This window comes from Sceloporus undulatus, chromosome 6 (assembly GCF_019175285.1).
Source record: "Sceloporus undulatus isolate JIND9_A2432 ecotype Alabama chromosome 6, SceUnd_v1.1, whole genome shotgun sequence".
In the NCBI taxonomy this organism is placed as follows: domain Eukaryota; kingdom Metazoa; phylum Chordata; class Lepidosauria; order Squamata; family Phrynosomatidae; genus Sceloporus; species Sceloporus undulatus.
In genome coordinates, this window is record NC_056527.1 from 57,839,400 (window position 1) to 57,858,057 (window position 18,658).

The following is an 18,658-nucleotide window of genomic DNA, read 5'->3' on the forward strand; positions in this document are numbered from 1 at the left end:
GGCCCCATACAGACAGGCGAAAATAAAGCTGCTTCAGGTCACTTTGGAGGTATGCTGTTTAAATGATGCATGCGTCCTAAGATTCCAGAAGCTGTGCCAAAGCCACACTCCAGTCCTTAGAACTGGAGCATGGCTTTGGCACAGCTTCCAGACTCTTAGGATACATGCTTCATGTAAACAGCATACCTCTAAAGTGACCCGAAGCAGCTTTAATTTGGCCTGTCTGTATGGGTCCAAAGAGTCAGCAATCTAAACTCAGAAATGTGTCAACCTAAAGACCAAGACCAGTGTTATTCTACCTAAAATAACTAAAGGGATCAGTGCTTTTGGGGCTATTGACATGGAGAACCAGCATTTTTTTTCTTTCTAGTTTGCCAGGGACCAGTACCATATTTGCACCTGTTGGCTACACAGTTTCTTTCCTTTTTGAAAATACTTTGCAAATCAGCAGCCAATGGCTTGCAGACTGACAGTGGTCCAGGGAACCTCCACTTTGAGTAGCATTAATATAAGAGATGGCATTGTAGCTGCCCAGAGATCTGATGTTCATAAGCTAGGTGGCATGATTTATCATGTGGAATTCCTTGAGAAACTTTTTAAAGCCAAAAATTAATTTAAAATAGTTAATTTGACTGTAATGGTGGCTTTATATGATTATAAAAATTAGTTTATTTTCATTTGATATTATAACTTGGATGCTTTATGTATTCGGTTAAAGAAACAACCTGGTTCAAAAAGGATTTTTAAAAATCTTCTGAAACTGATCAAAACAAAGGAATCTGTGAAGAAAGCAAGGAAACTTGTATTTTGTAGTGCTTCTCCTTAAAACCTTTTTGAAAAATAAAGGCCTGTTACAGATTGCAAAATAAAGCTGCTTCGGGTCTCTTTGGAGGTATGCTGTTTAAATGATGCATGCATCCTAAGAATCCGGAAGCTGCACCAGAGCTGCCCTCCAGTGCTTAGGAATGGAGTGTGGCTTTGGCGCAACCTCCAGACTCTTAGGACCCATGCATCATTTAAACAGCATACCTCCAAAGAGACCCGAAGCAGCTTTATTTTAGCAGTCTGTAATAGGCCTTGAACAACTGTGTTGTTTATTCATTTTCTTCTTTATTCCATATATACAGTACAAGAATTTATATAACACTGTTTCTCTTTACTGTATCATATTCTGCTCACTTGAGTACACATAATTGTTTTGATAGTTTTTTATTTGCTAAAATGCTCATCACGTGGGCAAACGAACTACTTCTAGAGATATTTTACATTCCCCTTGAAAATGCAGTGAAGAAAAACGTTTAATATACACAGACACACACCAGCAAATATATGCACAAGGCCAGTTTTACTTCATGGCTGCAAACTGTCAGTAGAACGTATTCTTCATAATCAAAATTACAACAAAATTAAGAAATATCTTTTTAATGTCTGTTTAATATCTAAGAAAATGTTGTCTATATTGGAGAATGGGTAGAACCAGAAATAAGATTGACCTGTCTTGATTTCTGTTGACCCTGCCTTTTATCCTACCAGGCGTAGTGGTCATAAGCAACCTTTGTATGGTACTGGAAACTAATTAACTAAATTAAATCTAACTGTACACCAGTAGCTTGAGTTTGTATTCTGCTTGAGTTTATAGATCTTGGCATAATAGTAAAAAGAAAATAAAGCTGATTCTACAAGCCAGAAAGCTCTCACCCTCGATTGCTTTGCCCTTGGTAATACCTGTACTGTAACTTCCCAAATACCAGCTTTCTATTTGTTTCTTCTCCTTTCCGCTAAGTGGCACTGCAACACAGAACCTTGATTCTTCAATTAAGCAATGCAAGACAAGAAAAGTTGATGGTGTGTCATAAGTCTGGATTTTGCTTGAGATGTTTCCTTAAGGTGATCGTGAAGAAGGGTTGACACAGATAGTGGAGAGACCCCTTCTTGGTCTAGATACAAAGGGAAGACGATAAATGCAATAAAAATGTTCTGCTCTAGCAGTACAGATCTGGGAAAGTCTCTGTCCTGTTGAGGCCAAAAGCCACCTTGCAGGCAGAGCAGAGTGTCTTTGAAGAAGCTTCTGTACTGTCAGACCTGGAGATAAAGAGTTAAAATCTGTCATTTTTAACTCTTAAAGTGTGCCAATTAAAGCCACATTCAGATTGTTTTACCTGGTGGTGGTAAAAAACCTCAGAGAGAAAGCTCCCTCTAGGTTTAGGATCCACCTTTTTAATGGTTACATTTTGTATCTTTAGATAAAAAAAATAATAAATATTTGCAGGGATATGCACATTGGCTGTCAAACCCAAAATCACATGAGACCATTCTAACACCTTAAGCAAATATATCAGGCCAGATGCTAGAGTCACACTTTTCGTTTGCATTTTTAAAAAATCATTCTATGATGAAGAAACATGTGGGCTTCAAAGGCCAATATAATGTATTTTATGCCTTTTGGATGGCACAGTTTGTATTTCAGATTTTGGGTGCATGGGCACTGTAAAAATAATGCAGTACTGTAGCTCCATCCTATGGAATCCTGGGATTTGTCATTTTGCGAGGTCTTTTGCCTTCTCTGCCAGAGAGTCCTGGTGCTTCACAAAATTACAAATCCCAGGATTCTGTAAGATGGAGCCATGACAGTTAAAGTGGTGTGAAACTGCATTATTTCTTTTGCTGTGTTTTGTTGTTTGGCCAAGATCACTACCCCTAGAGTGCCTCTCATTCACATCCAGCACTGAATCTGCTAAAAGTTAACCATGAACATGAGAATTGCAGTACACTGGCACCAAAAGTAGAGAAGTGGCAAAGAGTAAGAAAAGCAATAGTGATGCTGGCCATTCCTTGCTTGTGTGAAAGTTTGAAATAGCTCAGTCAGTAAGCTTGGGGGCAGAACCCCAGTTCCTTATTCTTTCACATGTTTTATTTTGCAACCATTGGTGTGAGTACACATAATTAGCAGTAGCTTATGCCCAAAGAGAGCATTCAGTTAGATGTGATTCATCCTAGATTGATTGCTGGTAGATCTTCTCAGCATATGCATATATGATTTCAGGGCCTATTATCGGGTACACATCTAGATCCTTATTCCTTTTAAATTATTTGGGTTAGACTTTATCTGGGCACATTCACTTGAAAGTGAGTTTTGGGCCAGGTGCACTCAATATATGTTAAGAAGACCATCCTGGACATATGGACAGAGCTGAATGAATAATCAGTAGTTCAATTGAAGAAATGCTTCAGGGCTCTCTGTAGTTAGGGGCCCCATGCTGCTGATGGAGAGGGAAACTTTTTATACTGTGATTTTGTCAAGCAGAAAATGTTCCTGAGGAGAAGGACCCTGTAAAAGGTTTCTTCCTGCACTTTCTCCAAGAGCTGCTAGCTCTTATCACCTCTGTGTTTGTATGTGCCTTCAAGTTGCCTGTTGACCCAATGAATTTCATAGAGATTTCTTAGGCAAGGAATACTCAGAGTTTGTTTTGCCAGTTCCTTCCTCTGAAATATATTCTAGAGTACCTGGTTTTCATTGGTGGTCTCCCATCCCAGATAGGATCTGATGACTGTAAGGTATTTAGGTCCCTTCCCTACTGTCTACCGTGCTTCATTTCACAGCTGCAGTGTGAATGAAAATGCGGGTGCCATGTTGTTGCGTCAGAGACACTTGCCAACCGGGACACAAGCAAGGGTTAGGATCACAGCCACCCCTTCCTTCAGGTGTGAAAAGGGTTACCTCAGTCTTCTCATGACCCAGCAACACTTTCAAATACAATCTACTTCAATATGAAGCTGTCCCTCCAATGTAGAAGCTCATGTATGTGCACAATGGGGGCCCTGTTTTTGAAACTGCTCCAGGTCCTCAACCAGGGCTCCCTCTGCAGAACATGAGTGATTAGTCAAACCATTTCTCACCCACAGAGCATCACTGTCTTGTACAGCCTAGGCATGCTTGTTGAAGGGCTAAACCTCCAATATAATAGTCACCTGTCATTCAAAATCAGCACAGGAGCTAAGGGTCAGGGGCCAAGCAGCTATGGGTTGGAGGCGTCATCATGCAATAAGTATAATCAAAACTGCTTTTTTCCAAGTGTAATCGCCATTTAAAAGCCTCATGCTGTAATCTCCTTTGTAAGAAGGACAGTGGTAGTAAAACAAAATAACCATATTGCTCAAATGTAAACTGTAGAAACCAAATGTAATGTAAAAAAATGTTCAAGAATAATAATGAATTATAGCAAAAATAATTAGAATTTCAAGTTGTGACAGTATAGTAACAGTTCCGGGAATAAGGAACTGAAGCTGAAAGCAAAACCACAACGGGGTGCTTGATCACAGATATAAAATTTGTAAAGGAATTTTAAAAGTTTAATACTAAAACCTTTATTGTCTCTAAAGGAAAGTCTACACTGGCTGAAAGCCTGGGCCAGTCCAGATTGTTAGGCTCTGACCTGGCCCCAAATGGTGGCCACACAGGACCAAACCTGGTGGAATACTGCAGTGGTTTCCACATGGGCAAACTGGGCTGCCACTGCATCAGCTCCACTGGTCAATTCCCTGCCCACAGAGCTGCTGCCACCGCTTCCTCACTAACAGGATCTCTGTTGAAAGGCTGCAGTGTGCCACTGCTTCTGCTGCAGGTAGAACAGGAGCCCATGTGATGAACATGAGAAAAAGTTAGAAGAGCACCTCCCCCCCCCCCCCCCATATCACAAGGCTCAATATCTCCTGGCAGTGACATTTCCAGAAGGCATCCAGCCATACAGTCACAGGTCCCTCTTTCCTCTCCTGTCATTAATCTCACAGTCACCTGTTCTCAGCAGAAGTGGCGATGCATCGCAGCATTTCAATGGAGCTCTTGCTGATGGCAAGGCAGCAAGGTAGCTTCATGGACAGGTCATCCCCTTTCCTTGTGCTGCTCAGCTCTTGGTGGGTGAACAATTGGCTTGGCTTGAATTGGGCCTAGTCCAGCTGCCCATACACATTGGCTTACAACCAATATTTTCAATGATTAATTTACTGAAAGTCGTAATAGCAAGTGGAGAAATATGTAGGGAACATCTGTGGAACGAAGAATGCGAGGAACCAAGAATTCCTTGACATGAATGACAGTAAAGGTTTCTTATGTACAGCAGATTATGCATTTCATTCCAGCTAGTCCAATAAGCAAATATTGGGAGGCACACAAAGAGCTGGACAGCAGATCTAGTGACACCATTTTCCAGTACCAGTGTCTGCTTAGGCCCTGGGTGACAAAAGTGTGGCTGCATTTTTTGGCCCCAAGGGTCTCAGATTTTTGGAGATCAAAAACATCTAGGCACCAAATCACCAATAATGCCCTGCTCAGGCCTCTTGGAGGGTGCTATTAGCCATTTTGCCTTGCCTGGCGGCATTGGAAGGGCTTATTTATTTATTTGGCCAGTGTCTTTCAATTGCCCGTATAGAAGGTGCAAGTGGCAATGGAAAGCCACTAAATGCAGACTTGTGGCAGGACATGGCTTAGTTTGTTTTCTAAATGTAATTATAATACATATTTCTTCTTGTTGATTTACAAGAAAGGCAATTGACCTGGAGAGGTTAGTTTTTAGAGAGTGATACAGTACATATACTGTTGTTTTAATATATTTATTTTAAGTATATATAATACGGTGTAGGAGTAACTACATTCAATTGGATTGTCAAATTGTTATAGCCCTTATACTGAAAGCTGGGTTAATCTGGAGAAACATCTGTACAAAACATCTGTACAAATTCTGAGGGAAAGCAACAAAAAAAAATCAAACAAGATTATCAAAATTAATGAGGATAGTTCTGTCACTCAATTTCTATATTTTGGTCCAAAAATAATGACTGGAGTAATAGCCTGCTGCAGTCCAGAAGATTTTTCTTTCTTACTTTCTTTGCAATGTTGCCCTTCAAATATTATATAGTTGATATATAACTTTTTGGACCAGTAAATGTAAGAAACTGTATAATACATGAAGGACAACATTGTGGGATATATATATATTGTGGGATTTTCTACTACAAGCACCAAAATAAAACGACTGGCCTGGAGTACTATGCAAGAATGCTACTTGGTTTAGACATCATAGATCATAGATTTATTTTAAATATATATATATTTAAAAAATATAATACAGTCATGAGGGGGCTGCTATATTTTTTTAAAAAATAAATAAATCTAGCCTGATACCAAGTAGCATTCTTCCCTGAGGTTGAGATGCATAGTATCTGAGATCAGTCAAGTTATTTTGGTACTTGTAATAGAAAATCCCACAATGACATCTACCCACTGGCACTAAATTTATAACAATAAAGAACTAACCATCTGATACTCTTTCATGACAATGTACCTGTTAATACACAATTCACTTCTGAGGGCTTGATGGTCAAGTCATGTCATAATTTTGTCTTGTTTTCTCATGCCAATGCAACAAGTGTGGACCATCCCTCAAAGTTGTGGTTAGTCTTATGTAAGATCGTCTGAGGAAGCAGTTGTATTCTTTTGCTAAATTTACAATGAGGAAATGGTTACTTACAGCATCTCCAGTCAGAGATCTGACTGCAGCATAAAGCTGACAGCCAGGTAACCATCCAGACTGGAAGAGAAGCAAATTCATTTTATTAAGGTGGAGTGTATTAAGGTAAGGGAAAGAAACTGTACGTTAATTGGGGGGGACGAAAAGAAAGAAAGAAAGAAAGAAAGAAAGAAAGAAAGAAAGAAAAGAAAATTGCTCAGGTTCTCCCTTCCCATATGATATTGTTCTCTAGGTACCAGACTTACATGATCTTGAAGGTAATTAAAAGCTACAAAAGTAAATATTAAGACTGTTAACAGATGAGAGGAATTTTAAGAAACTGGTCTTATGAGCTATGGTCTATTAATTAATTGATTAAATGTGCTGATGAGTTAGAACAACAGTTCTGCAGCAAAAAGCATACACTACCTTTTAAATTATACATGAGTGTGCTACTGTAGACTTCTTACAAGAGGAATTCCCTTTATGGCAGTGCTTCTTTTGAGTTAGTTTTATCCTTTGCATTAAAAAGTGCTTGTAATACAATCAGGCATTATTCTGATGTGTGATATGCCGGACACATTTTGTTAACAAGAGATCATTGGGATCAACTACCTGACTGTTCTGTCTGTGATGAAGGAGAACTTATGCATGAAGATCTATTTGCTTTAGATTTAGTTAGCTCTTGCTGAAAGCATTGCTAATTGCATCCAGGATTGATTTATTTATCTCATTGTACAAATGGTTAGAAAATGAATATATATGGTAGATTTTTTTGTTAAAAAAGGTTTACACACACACACACACACACACACACAGAGTCTTATTTTACTAAAACAAACAAGATTATGTTGTGGAATAGAAGACTATTTTTAAATGGCTCTTCTTATGAATTACACTCTTTGCCCCATATTTTGTAAATATGATCAGCTCACATGAACTCATAATGTATAATCAAACACGTGATGTTTCAGTTTAATCATTTTGCTTCCATAAATTCTTTATGGGCCTATGCTCTATGGTCATACAGTAAAATATATTACTATAACTGCAAGAATACAGTGAGAGCTGGTAGTTTCCATATCAGTGAGATGGTGAATCTGCCCCAGATTTTATTCCAAACATTATTATTTTTTTAAATTATTATTATTTATTACATTTTATTCCAAACTTTACAGGAGCTATCCAAAGTGCTAAACTTACCTTGAGGATAGAATGTAACACCTTGCATAGCTCCTTCAAAATCTTGATTAAAACCTTTAGGAGCATTCACCTTGCTGCTGATACAGACTGCCTCAGACACCATTGGACAAATATATTCCCTCCATTTGCCAAGCAAGTCTGATAGTTGTAGGCTTTTGCCAGTCATTCTTTCTGCTCTGCTAAAGTGTATAAGTTCCAACTTTTCACCCGCTATTTTACAGCTGCTGGAATTTGTTTTTCTTCCTGTTGTTTGCATCTTGACTCAAATCCAGCAAAATAAATTCAGACTTTCTCCTGAACGTGTGATCTATGCAGGTGAGCTAAAAGTTTGCTTCCAATATCTGCATCATCAAAATCTATCTGCCGCACTTAGCACACAACTGGTGTAATAGTATACCCACCTGACTTTAATATTTTAAAAAATTTAAAACCCTAAGGCTTTTCCTTTCTGCCCCCACTAAACCTCATTCCACTCTCATAATGTCTTCTGCTGAGCTTTAGCATTTTAAAGGGACACAAGTGAATGCCACCATCCATTTCAGCCAAAAGGCAGATGTTAGTAGAGCAGTGGTGTCACCCCACTCAGGGCGTCACCTGGTGTGTCTGGCACCCCCGCATCCTCCTAGTGATGCGTTTTATATGGGATGAGTATTGTGATTTTATTGTGGTCTGTACTGGGCCTTTATTTAGGAGATGGAATGTTATTGCCTCAGGCTTACTCCATGTGTCTTCAGGTCATTTGTTGACTTATGACAACCCCATGAATTTCATAGGGTTTTCTGAGGCAAGGAATATTCAGAGTTAGAACTTTATCGCACCCGCTTTTTTCATACGGGAAGAGGACGCTCGTGTGCGCACGCGACCACCCAAAACAGATTTTACCACACGCCAAAGTGTCCTCCAAAAGGCCTCATTCCATCACCCAGCGCCAAGCCGTCCTTGTTCAATGCTGATGGCGCCGTTTTTGCCTGACAGAAAAGTTCCATCAGGCAAAAATGGCACCTGTCAGCACTGAATGGGGACAACTTGGTGCCAGGTGATGAAACGGGGCCTTTTGGAGGACGCTTTGGCATGCGGTAAAATCCATTTTGGGGCAGTCACATGCGCACACGAGCGTCCTCTTCCCATATCCGTAACGGTGAAAAAAGCGGGTGCGATAAAGTCCGTAGTTTTGCCAGTTCTGTCCTCTGAAATACAGCCTACAGCACTTGGTATTCATTGGTGTTCTCACATCCAAGTACTTAACCAGGACTGACCCTGCTTAGCTTCTAAGAACTGACAGGATCTGGTGCCTATAGGATATTTAAGCCTATAGGTTTACTTCACATGGTTATACTTACCCTTCAAATATTCAAGAAATTATTTCACAAACTGAACTGATTTCAAAAAACAATTTAAAGTGTAGGCTAGCCCTCGGGGGGGGGGGGAGATAAAGCCCAAAATAAATTGATCCCATCCTTCATTTCAATCAAAATGCATTAATTCCTTTTCTAGAATCCTGTTGGGGACTCAATCATGGCCTGATACACTGGTTTATGGCCCTTTGGGAGGCAATACCTAGCAGTGGTGGGAGAAAGTCAGAGGAAGCTATCTCTGTCAGGCAGAGAAAGGTGCCCTGCTCATTCCCAAGTCATTTAGGAACTGACGGGGAAGTTTTCTCTCCTGACATAGATGGCTTGCATTGCTGTTCCCCTCCATCATTGCCTGTGGCCACCAGTTTTACCTCTGTTACTGCACTGCCATCTATACTGGTTAGTTAAGCTTGCCAACAAGATTGCTGGTGCTTTGAAAGCCAAGATACTGTTTATCACTGACCAGTGTCCCTAGGAAAGAAAAGAGACTTAAACGCATGCACACACCCCGTAATCTCACAGTCAGCATCATTGCTTTGGCACCATTTCTGCATAGACAAATGGTTTCTTCTCATTAATAAACCTGCCTTAGATTGACTATGATTGACTTGCCTGAAAATAAGCCCCAGTAAATTCCGTAGGACTTATTTCTAAATGCAAAGACTCACAGTTGCACATAACCTAGAAAGAAATCAAATTAGCGAGTCTATAATATTAAGAGACAAAGAGAACCTCTTTAAAATTCTTAGTGGAAAAATTGCCACGCTCCGTATTTATAATAAAAGCCTTGCAATGACTTAACCTGGTTTTCATATATGCAACAGAAAGGACAATTGATGTTGCTGAGTAGAAAACTGTTTTTCCATGAGAAACTTTTAAGACAGCAACCCAACAGAAAATAAGGAGCATGTTTTTCTCCAGATCCTAAGGAACATATTTGTCATTTTGCTGTTGCAAAATGTAGGTAGTGTCCTTTTAAAAGTGAAATGTATATTTTAAGCAAACATTGAACCATTATGATCCAATTCTTTTATTGTCTATTATATTATCCCTTAATTTTCTGTTTTCCATTTCCAAGGTTTTGTCTCAAGTCCAAGTCTCCAGGAAGGATGGGCTGTGATTCCATCGTTTGTATTTAAACCCAGAATTATGGAAGAAACTGCTGGCAAAACTTTGTGAGTCAGGTGAAAGCTTTTGGAAAGAGCTGAAAACCATTTTGAAAAGACAGGATATTATACTGTGGTTTGTGGTATGTACAAGTTTTAAAATTTTGCCTCTGTTAAACAGGTTTCCATTTTGCTTCCAAATTAAAACAACAAATATGTGGCTCTGCCATGGGAAGCAAAGCCTCTCCCAAACTATTTTCCATGTGATTTTTTTTAAATCCATCTTCAGCAGGATAGAATAAGAAAATAATAGAGAAGAAGAGAAGAATAAAAAGTGTAGAATAGACTTTTGAAAGCTACCTGTCAGTTCAACTAAGAGCCTTATTATATTAGAAAAGATAAAATAGAGCGTGAGAGTACTGGCTTCCTCTCTGCCTCTCCGCATGATGTTGTAACACTTCCATTCTCTTCTTGAGGGAGACGATTGTCAAAGTGTGCCTTTTGTCACACTGGTAAAATCTGTTTAACAAAAGACATGTTTTGGCAGCCATCTCCTTCTGAATGGAGAATGAAAGTGCTCCAAGGACATGCAAAGAGGCATGGAGAAAGCTACTACACTCCCGCTCTAATTTTTCTTTTCTTTTTAATGCAGTAAGGCTCTAAATGGCCCTCTGCTCCTTTGCTTAATCATTTTCTTGATGAAAGTACTTTGTGGTAAAAGCAAGAACAAATTCATTGCACCTACAGCAATAGATCTTCCAAATGACCCTCTTCGGAAGGTCTCAATTAGGCCCCAAAGGCTGTAATAAAAAGCCATGTTTTAACTTGGTGCTGGAATGTGTTGGTTCCAATTGGAGATCCACAAAAGAGCACAATATCTGTGATAAGTTGCATGTTGAAGCCTCACATCCACTGATTTGTATGTAGCCAAATCCACATTGCATTTTTGCCCCTGCCAAGAATCACCCAACAATGCCAACACAAAACAGTATCAACTAAACTTTAACTTTTCCCATTGGTATACATTTAGGGATATTACAGAATCACTTGAAGAAACAATACATAGTCTAACTATACAGAGCACAACCTGCATTTCTCCTTTCCTGACCACATCCAAAAAAAGTACAAGACATCTGGTCCTTTAGAAGTTTTTTTAAAGAATAAATTTTAGCAAGTATCATTTGTTATGTGATTCTAGAGGACTGTAAGGAGCAGATATGCATGATGCTTATTCGTGGCTGAAGTTTGTTTAACCTTTTCCAGGTATCTTTAGTCTCCCATAGGAGGCTGCCTGGATTTTGATATGTTTAGGTGAGATCCTCCTTTCTATCATCCTACCCACAGAGGCATATTTCATGGATGTGAGAGAAAATATTGGCTACTGCTAAGTTTTGTTAAGTAGCCACTACCAGGGGAATGTTGATGCAGGTTATGTTATGAATGCAATTTCCCATAAAACCATTAAATAGTTCAGAGCCCTGCCTTCTTTTATATTAGGCCACTTTAACCGAGGATTACCTTGCAGAATGAAATCACCAGGAGTGTGTTCGGATGGCAATCATATGGTCCTCCAGCTGTTATTGGACTGTGACACCCATCACCTCTAGTCACACGTCAAATGCTGAGGAGAGATGGGAGCTGCAGTCCCACAACTTTTGGAAGGTCCTTGCTGTAACTTGTGGTTTGCATATGTAACAAATAATTTGCATCACATGAACACTGGGTCACTCATATTTAGGATGATGAAGGTGGATAGCCTAGCTCCATCGAAATAAAAGTCCCTATCTCTGCTTAGTGTTCCCCTCCTTACACTTCAGACTGAGATAAGAATAGAAGAATAAGAAGTGTACACTAGAAAAAGAGAAGAAAAACACATGACATCCCTATGGAGGAGTTACACTGAGGCTGGAAGCAGAAATGCCACCCAATTTGGAGGAAGGGTGTGGGGAAGACAATAGGAAGATGAAAGGGAGGTGAAGTTTCATGAGTTTTCCCACAAAGCCAGCAATTGCAGGTTTTTGCAGCATTACCACATTGCCACTCTGAACCTAGGTCTTTGTTGCCACATTAGGGGCTGGGTGAGAAGCCACATCCTGTTCTTGCTGTGCTGAAATCATGTGCTGTGGGCAAGAAGATAACAATTTGCCATCTTGAGTTAAGGGGTGGAGTTCAGGTGGGAAAACAAGAGTTAGGTCTTAGAGCAGCCCATTCCCTGGTTTCAAGCTTGAATTGAAACAAACACTAAGGGTAGGACATTCAGCAACTGAACACAGAGGTTTCATTATTACATTGTACACAGTCTATTTCTTAGGTATCTGAAAACTGAGCCTGATCTACACATTGCATTCAATGCAGAGACATATAGATGTCATACTTTTAATGTCCTTCTTCCTTTCCTTCTAGGTAACATTTGGGATGGGGAATTGGTTTGCCTTCTGTGCAAATTAAAGGGCCAGTACAAACAGGCCAAAATAAAGCTGCTTCTGGTCACTTTGGAGGTACACTGTTTCCATGATGCAGGTGTCCTAAGAGACCAGCAGCCATGCCAAAGCCATTCTCCAGTCCTAAGGACTGGAACATAGCTTTGGTGCATACTTCTGGCCTCTGAAGATGCATGCATCATTGAAACAGCTTACCTCTAAAGTGACCCGAAGCAGCTTTATTTTGGCCTATCTGTGCGGGCCCAAATTCTACTAATTTAAAATTTCACAGAAGGCAAGCCAATTAATTTCCCATCCAGTGGCGTCATGGGGGGGGTATGGATTGCACCAGGTGACACCCTAAGAGGGGATGACACCACTGCTCCTCAAATCAATCTTTGGGCAGAAATAGGTTGTGGCATTCACCTGCTTCCTTTTAACATGCGTTAAGAGATGGTGAGAGTGGGGTGAGACTCCGTGATAAGAGAAAGGAGAGGATCCAGAATTTTTAAAAATTAATTTTAAAAAAATTAATTTTAATTTTTTAAAATTCTTTTAATTTTCATTAAAAATCACATTTTAACCAAATCTTCACGATGTATATGTAAAAACATTTAGGTTGTGCATATGATATTGTAATCTGAAAGTATAAATTTAATTTTGCTAGTTGTTTATGTCACAACTACTAGCATTACAGTCAGTGGTATATGGGAATTATTACAAAAAGAATTACTAAGGATTCTGCATGGCGTGAAGTGGGAGGTGATCAATAGGAGGGGTGACAACATGAGTCCCCGCATTGGGTGACACCAACCCTGGGAACACCACTGTTCCCATCCAACAAATAAAAATATGCTACCTCCATGACACAATGAGACTTCTCTTTTTTAATTAGTTATGTATAAAACTTGTTGTATGCATATAAATCAGCATATAAAAATATTTTGGCTCAGACACTGTATTTTTTAAAGAAATATAATCAGTTCTTTTATAAAAAAACTGTTTGCCAGGAACTCTTTCTATCAATATCTTAGAAGGTATAATACAATCCAGCCAACCATAGAACCTTTTAAAATTTCATTGATTTGAATGGAAGAGTTAAACATATACTTCCAGCTTTTATACTATTCACATTCACTTAAGAGTAAAACTCATGGAGGACCTATACAGACCGATGAAAAGTGCCAGCCTGTAGGTGGGACAAGGGCTGAGTGTCCGCACACTCAAAGCCGTACCACCGCTGGCAGGGCATCATTGTGGTATGTGCTAGTCTACACGGTGCATGCCATAATGACGAACCTCCGGTGCAGCACCCAAACAGCGCAGCACAGCACAGCATAGGAGGAGCACCATCATGGTGCGCCGCCATGCCTATTACGCCCCTTCCAGGGAGCATGAAAAAGACACTTTTCGTGGCTTCTTTTTGCTCCTTCAGAGGCCACGGTTTGCGGTTGCCACAGCCCCAATCTGGGGCAAAAAGGGCCGCCTGCTATGTAGCCCCTGAATTCACAGGAAAATCCAATGCATGTGTATGCAAAATCAAGATACACTGTGTTCAGTGGGGTTGAGATTTGCATTACAATAATGCTTTACCATCATTATACCCACTTGCATAGGAAAAGGGGGTTCTTTGATGTCCTCAGCATTTAAGGGAAAGTGTTTCTAGACTAATGTCATCAAGATGTGGGCTATCCAGAAATAGCACAAGAGGAAGCAGACTGTAAATTACACCATGAGAGCATCATTAAAAAAAAAAATTCACAAAAGCTGGTGTGTTGTAATTTCAAGATGCTGATCCAGCAGAATTAAATGTTATAACAGCTAGCAGACTTGATTTTAACAGAGATCTAGAAAGTCATAGATCTCTTAACTGAAGAAGCCACAAATATCTCATCTGCACAAAGGATTTTTTCAGGGTGGATTCTAAGCTTTGTTGCTGCCATCAAGTAGACTTACAGTGGTCCTATGAACAAGAGACCTGCAGGATCCTTGGTCATCAACTGCTCTACTCAGGTCTTGCAACCTCATAGCCATGGCTTCCTTCATTGAATCGATCCACCTGTAGTATATTCTCCCCCCATTTCCTATTGTCTTTCACTTTGCCAAGCACTATTGGCTTTTCAATGAGTCGTGTCATCTCATGATATATTCAAAGTAAAATGGCTTAAGTTTAGGCATCTTCGGGGCTGTACAGACAGCCTCTGTTTTTGTGCCAGATCAGGGCAGTGGCAACTGCACACTGTAGCCCCGATCTCACCTTTCTGTGGCGCAAAAAAGAACCACAAAAAGTGGCTTCTTTCTGCATCATGGAAAGGGTGCTGTAGCTGCAGTGCTGCAGCTTTTCAGTGCTCCTTTGGCCCTGCGTCATGTAGATGCAGTGTCAGAGTGTCGTGACGCCACGCACCATGTGGTGTTGCGCACACATCAAACCAGCATGGGGGCGGAGTTGGGGCGTGCATCATGTAGATGCCATGCTCTGTTCCCAGGCCAGCCAAAGATGCTGGTCTGTACAGCCCCTTCACTTCCAGTTGAGAATTCAGGTTTTGTATGCATGAAGACCTATTCCCATCCCAAGTTTCCTTCCTTCTAAAACTGTGATGGGTAAAAGGTGTCCATGGATGGCATGCCACCCCTCACTGGTATTTTTGTAGCCTTTAGTCCCTCTGGACTCCCTGGAAGGTGGGGGGGGGGGAAGAAAAGAAAAGGTGAGGAGGCTACAGTTCAGTTTTCTGACTCTGAACATAGTTGAAATATTCAGCCCAAATGTAGCCAGTATGCAGGACAGGCTTTATCTATGCTCTGAGTGCAACAACTCCTGGTAACTGAGTCTGAGTTCCAGAAAAAAGCAGCAAATAGTTGTTTCATTTGTTATTTCTGCATTTATTTATTTATTTATTTGCTATAAGAGAAGAGGAGAGAAATTTTCTCTCAAAGATGCCAAAATACCCTAACTGCCCTTGGCTATGCTATATGGATGAGAGCATCACTACATCTCTTCCATTGGCAGCAGAATGGTTTGGCTACCCTGGTGGTAGATACTTATTGAAAAACAGTCAGGAAAAAAGAAGCCAAGAAATATGATTACCTCTACAGCTGTTTTTAATGTTTGGCTCAGCTATTGGTAAGGAAAATCTTGATATATCTGTACTTAGTTCTAGGGCCTATGTTTTTTTAAAAAAAATATTGCAAAACCTCTGAAGATGCAAAAGAACTTCAAGAACAAAATTTAAATTTAAACTAAGACCAGCTTGTGGAGTGCTGTTCAACAAATATTAGGTTAACATGGGTCCAAAACAGACAAGCCAAATAAAGCAACTTCTGGCCGCTTTGGGGGCATGATGTTTACATGACGCATGTCGCCAAAGTGGCTGGAAACCACACAGAGTCTACACAGAGGAGGCAAGAGCTGGCCCAAAAAGGAGCAGATTTTAATCCACTCCTGCCAGCGGCCCATTTGGGACTGTGGCGGCGGCCACTTCAGTGGCAGACTGTGAAGTCCCTGTGGTCCCTGTGGTCCCCGTGGCCCAGGCATAGTCAGTACCAGAGTGACCAGAGGCTGCTCCTCTGCTTCGGCCCTAAGTCCAACTATAATAATTCATCAGAATTTAAACAGCAGAGGTGAGAATCTTGGGGCCCTCCAGAAGAATGCTGCAACTTCCAGCATTCTTCACTACTGGGTATGCTGTCTGGGATGTTCAGAACTGAAATCCAACAACAGCTGGACATCTACATAATTCCCACTTCTGCAAGTTCTTTTGACTGTCTAATCAAAAATCATTCCTTTTGAGTTCACCAGGTCTTACCCCAAAGAAAGTGTTTAACTACAGCTTCCATCCTCTCCAATCAGCTTAGCACTGATCCATGTCAGTTGGGATGGTAGTAGTTGTAATCAAACATACCGGGAGGGCACCAGGTTGGGAAAGACTGAGAAAAAGCATTGTTGTCTCAAGCTTTTCAAGTATGTATTCATTCACACTTTTGATGAATTGCAGACATGCCCAGCAGGGATTTGCTGAAAATATTCAGTCTCTTATTTAAAACATTGAGAGGTGGCTTCATTTATGCAGTCTGTCTTCTGTAGCATCCATAAATTATTGCATTTGAAAGTATTATGTGGACTCTTACTAAACAGTAATAGAGTTATGATTCCCCCTTTAACTGTCATGGCAACATCCTATGGATCTGGGATTTGCAGTTTAGGGAGGGCTTAGAATTCTCAGCTAGATCCTCCCCAAACTACAAACCCCACAATTCCATAGGATACAGTTAAAGTGGAACCATAGTGCTCTAATTATGTCGTGTGTAAGTCCCTTGTGTATCCCTTTGGTAGCTAACTATGTTTTCTTTACTTTTTTTTCCTTTTAAACAAGCATTCATGATGGCTGGAGAAAATACTATAGTGAGCACTACTGAGTTTGTCTATGAGGATGTGGCATCTCCATGTGATAAAGGGGATATTCAGATACTTGGAAAACTCTTTCTGCCTATCCTGTATGCTGTTGTATTCACCATTGGGTTAGTTGGAAATTTCCTGGTGATTTTTACCATTGTGAGAAGTGGTCACCAAAAGAGCATCACTGACATATTTCTCTTGAACTTGGCCATCTCTGATCTTCTATTTGTAATATCTCTTCCTTTTTGGGCTTCTTACATCATACATGAATGGACACTTGGAAACCTTTCCTGCCAGATAGTTTCCTCTTTCTATACTGTGGGCTTCTTCGGGGGCCTGTTCTTCATCACTGTCATAAGCATTGATAGGTACCTGGCTATTGTCCATGCAACATATGTTATGAAAGCCAGAACTGTTCCCCGTGGATGTCTCACCAGCATTGCAGTATGGGCCCTGGCAGTTTTATTTGCAGCCCCTCACTTTGTGTTCATCCAAAAGTCAGAGAATAAATGTACTTCTGTGTATCCGGAACATCTTGAGAAGATCTGGCCAGCATTCAGCTACATGGAAATAAATGTTATTGGGTTCCTTCTCCCAATGTGTATCATAAGCTTCTGTTATTTAAGCATAATCAAAACCTTGTTGTCCTGCAAAAACAACCGGAAAAAAAGAGCCGTGAAGCTGATTTTAACAGTAGTGATTGTGTTTTTTCTATTCTGGACTCCATATCATGTGTCACTTTTTCTGCAGATATTAAGGTTCTATGACTTCTTTGAGACCTGCACCTCCTTAAGGCTTTTAGAGTACATCATGCATGTAACTGAACCACTAGCTTTCAGCCATTGCTGTCTTAATCCAATTATCTATGCTTTCGCTAGTGAAAAATTCAGGAAATACCTTTCCCACTTTGTTCTCAAATGTCTCTCTTTTGTTGGTTTTTGTGGGCCTTGTAATAAGTATCGTGGCACAGCTCCTATTCCTGTTCCAGAAACTGCCTTGACCAGCAACCAGACCCAGAATAGCAGTTACCAAGATGGCTCTGTGTTACTCTGAGTGTTTAATAGTAGATTGTATAGGATTACATGTAATATACTTAGTGTGGAGCTATAGTTTTGCCTAATGCATGCAAAGGCCTTGTTTGTCTGGCTGTTCCTGAAAAAGCAATAATAACTGACCATAGCATATTTGCATTTATGGAGTTTATCGCATGGGATGGATACTGTGCAGAAATGGGATTTAAAAATCCAGACAAAACCCGCAAAAGTGGGTTAATTTTCAGAGTTAATAAGCAATAATGTGACATTAACCCTAACAAAAGCTCAACAAAGCCCACTCCTTTTGACTTTTGGGATTTTCCAAAAGTAAAAAGGAGCACGTTTTGTCTACTTTCCATTTGGGTTAATGTCACATTATTGCTCATTAATCCTTACATCATGTGAAAACCAACACATTTTTGCAGGTTTTGTCCACTTTCTATTCGGGTTAACCTCTGACGCTGTCTGAAAATCTAACCACTTTTGTGGGTTTCCCCCCCAGTTTATATTTAGTTTGTGCACAGCATCCGTCCCGTGTGATAAACTCCTATGTTTCAAATTATGTATAATGTATCAAACTAAAATGCTGGGACATTTTTGTATATTCTTTCTTTAGTTCTTGGTATGTAACTATACATGTGAGGTTA

The 18,658-nt window shown here is 40.2% G+C and overlaps 1 protein-coding gene across 3 annotated transcripts; it reads left to right on the forward strand.

Moving 5' to 3' along the window:
- The first annotated feature begins 6,511 nt into the window (after nucleotides 1-6,511).
- CX3CR1 (C-X3-C motif chemokine receptor 1) lies at nucleotides 6,512-18,297 on the forward strand. 3 transcript variants are annotated; one of them, XM_042475578.1, is made up of 4 exons: nucleotides 6,512-6,629; nucleotides 7,928-8,021; nucleotides 10,137-10,307; nucleotides 16,955-18,297. In XM_042475578.1, exon 4 carries the CDS (start codon nucleotides 16,960-16,962, stop codon nucleotides 18,028-18,030), a length of 1,071 nt encoding a protein of 356 aa, XP_042331512.1. In that variant the 5' UTR covers nucleotides 6,512-6,629; nucleotides 7,928-8,021; nucleotides 10,137-10,307; nucleotides 16,955-16,959; the 3' UTR covers nucleotides 18,031-18,297. The 3 variants fall into 3 exon arrangements, with proteins under 3 accessions (XP_042331512.1, XP_042331513.1, XP_042331514.1); XM_042475580.1 differs by lacking the exons at nucleotides 6,512-6,629; nucleotides 16,955-18,297 and adding exons at nucleotides 6,694-6,781; nucleotides 12,236-12,337 and having other exon boundaries at nucleotides 10,137-10,233; XM_042475579.1 differs by lacking the exon at nucleotides 7,928-8,021 and having other exon boundaries at nucleotides 6,526-6,629.
- The last annotated feature ends 361 nt before the right edge of the window (nucleotides 18,298-18,658 follow it).

Excerpts from the sequence above, each read along its gene's own strand:
- CX3CR1 (XM_042475578.1), top strand. The coding sequence starts at position 16,960 with ATGATGGCTGGAGAAAATACTATAGTGAGCACTACTGAGTTTGTCTAT.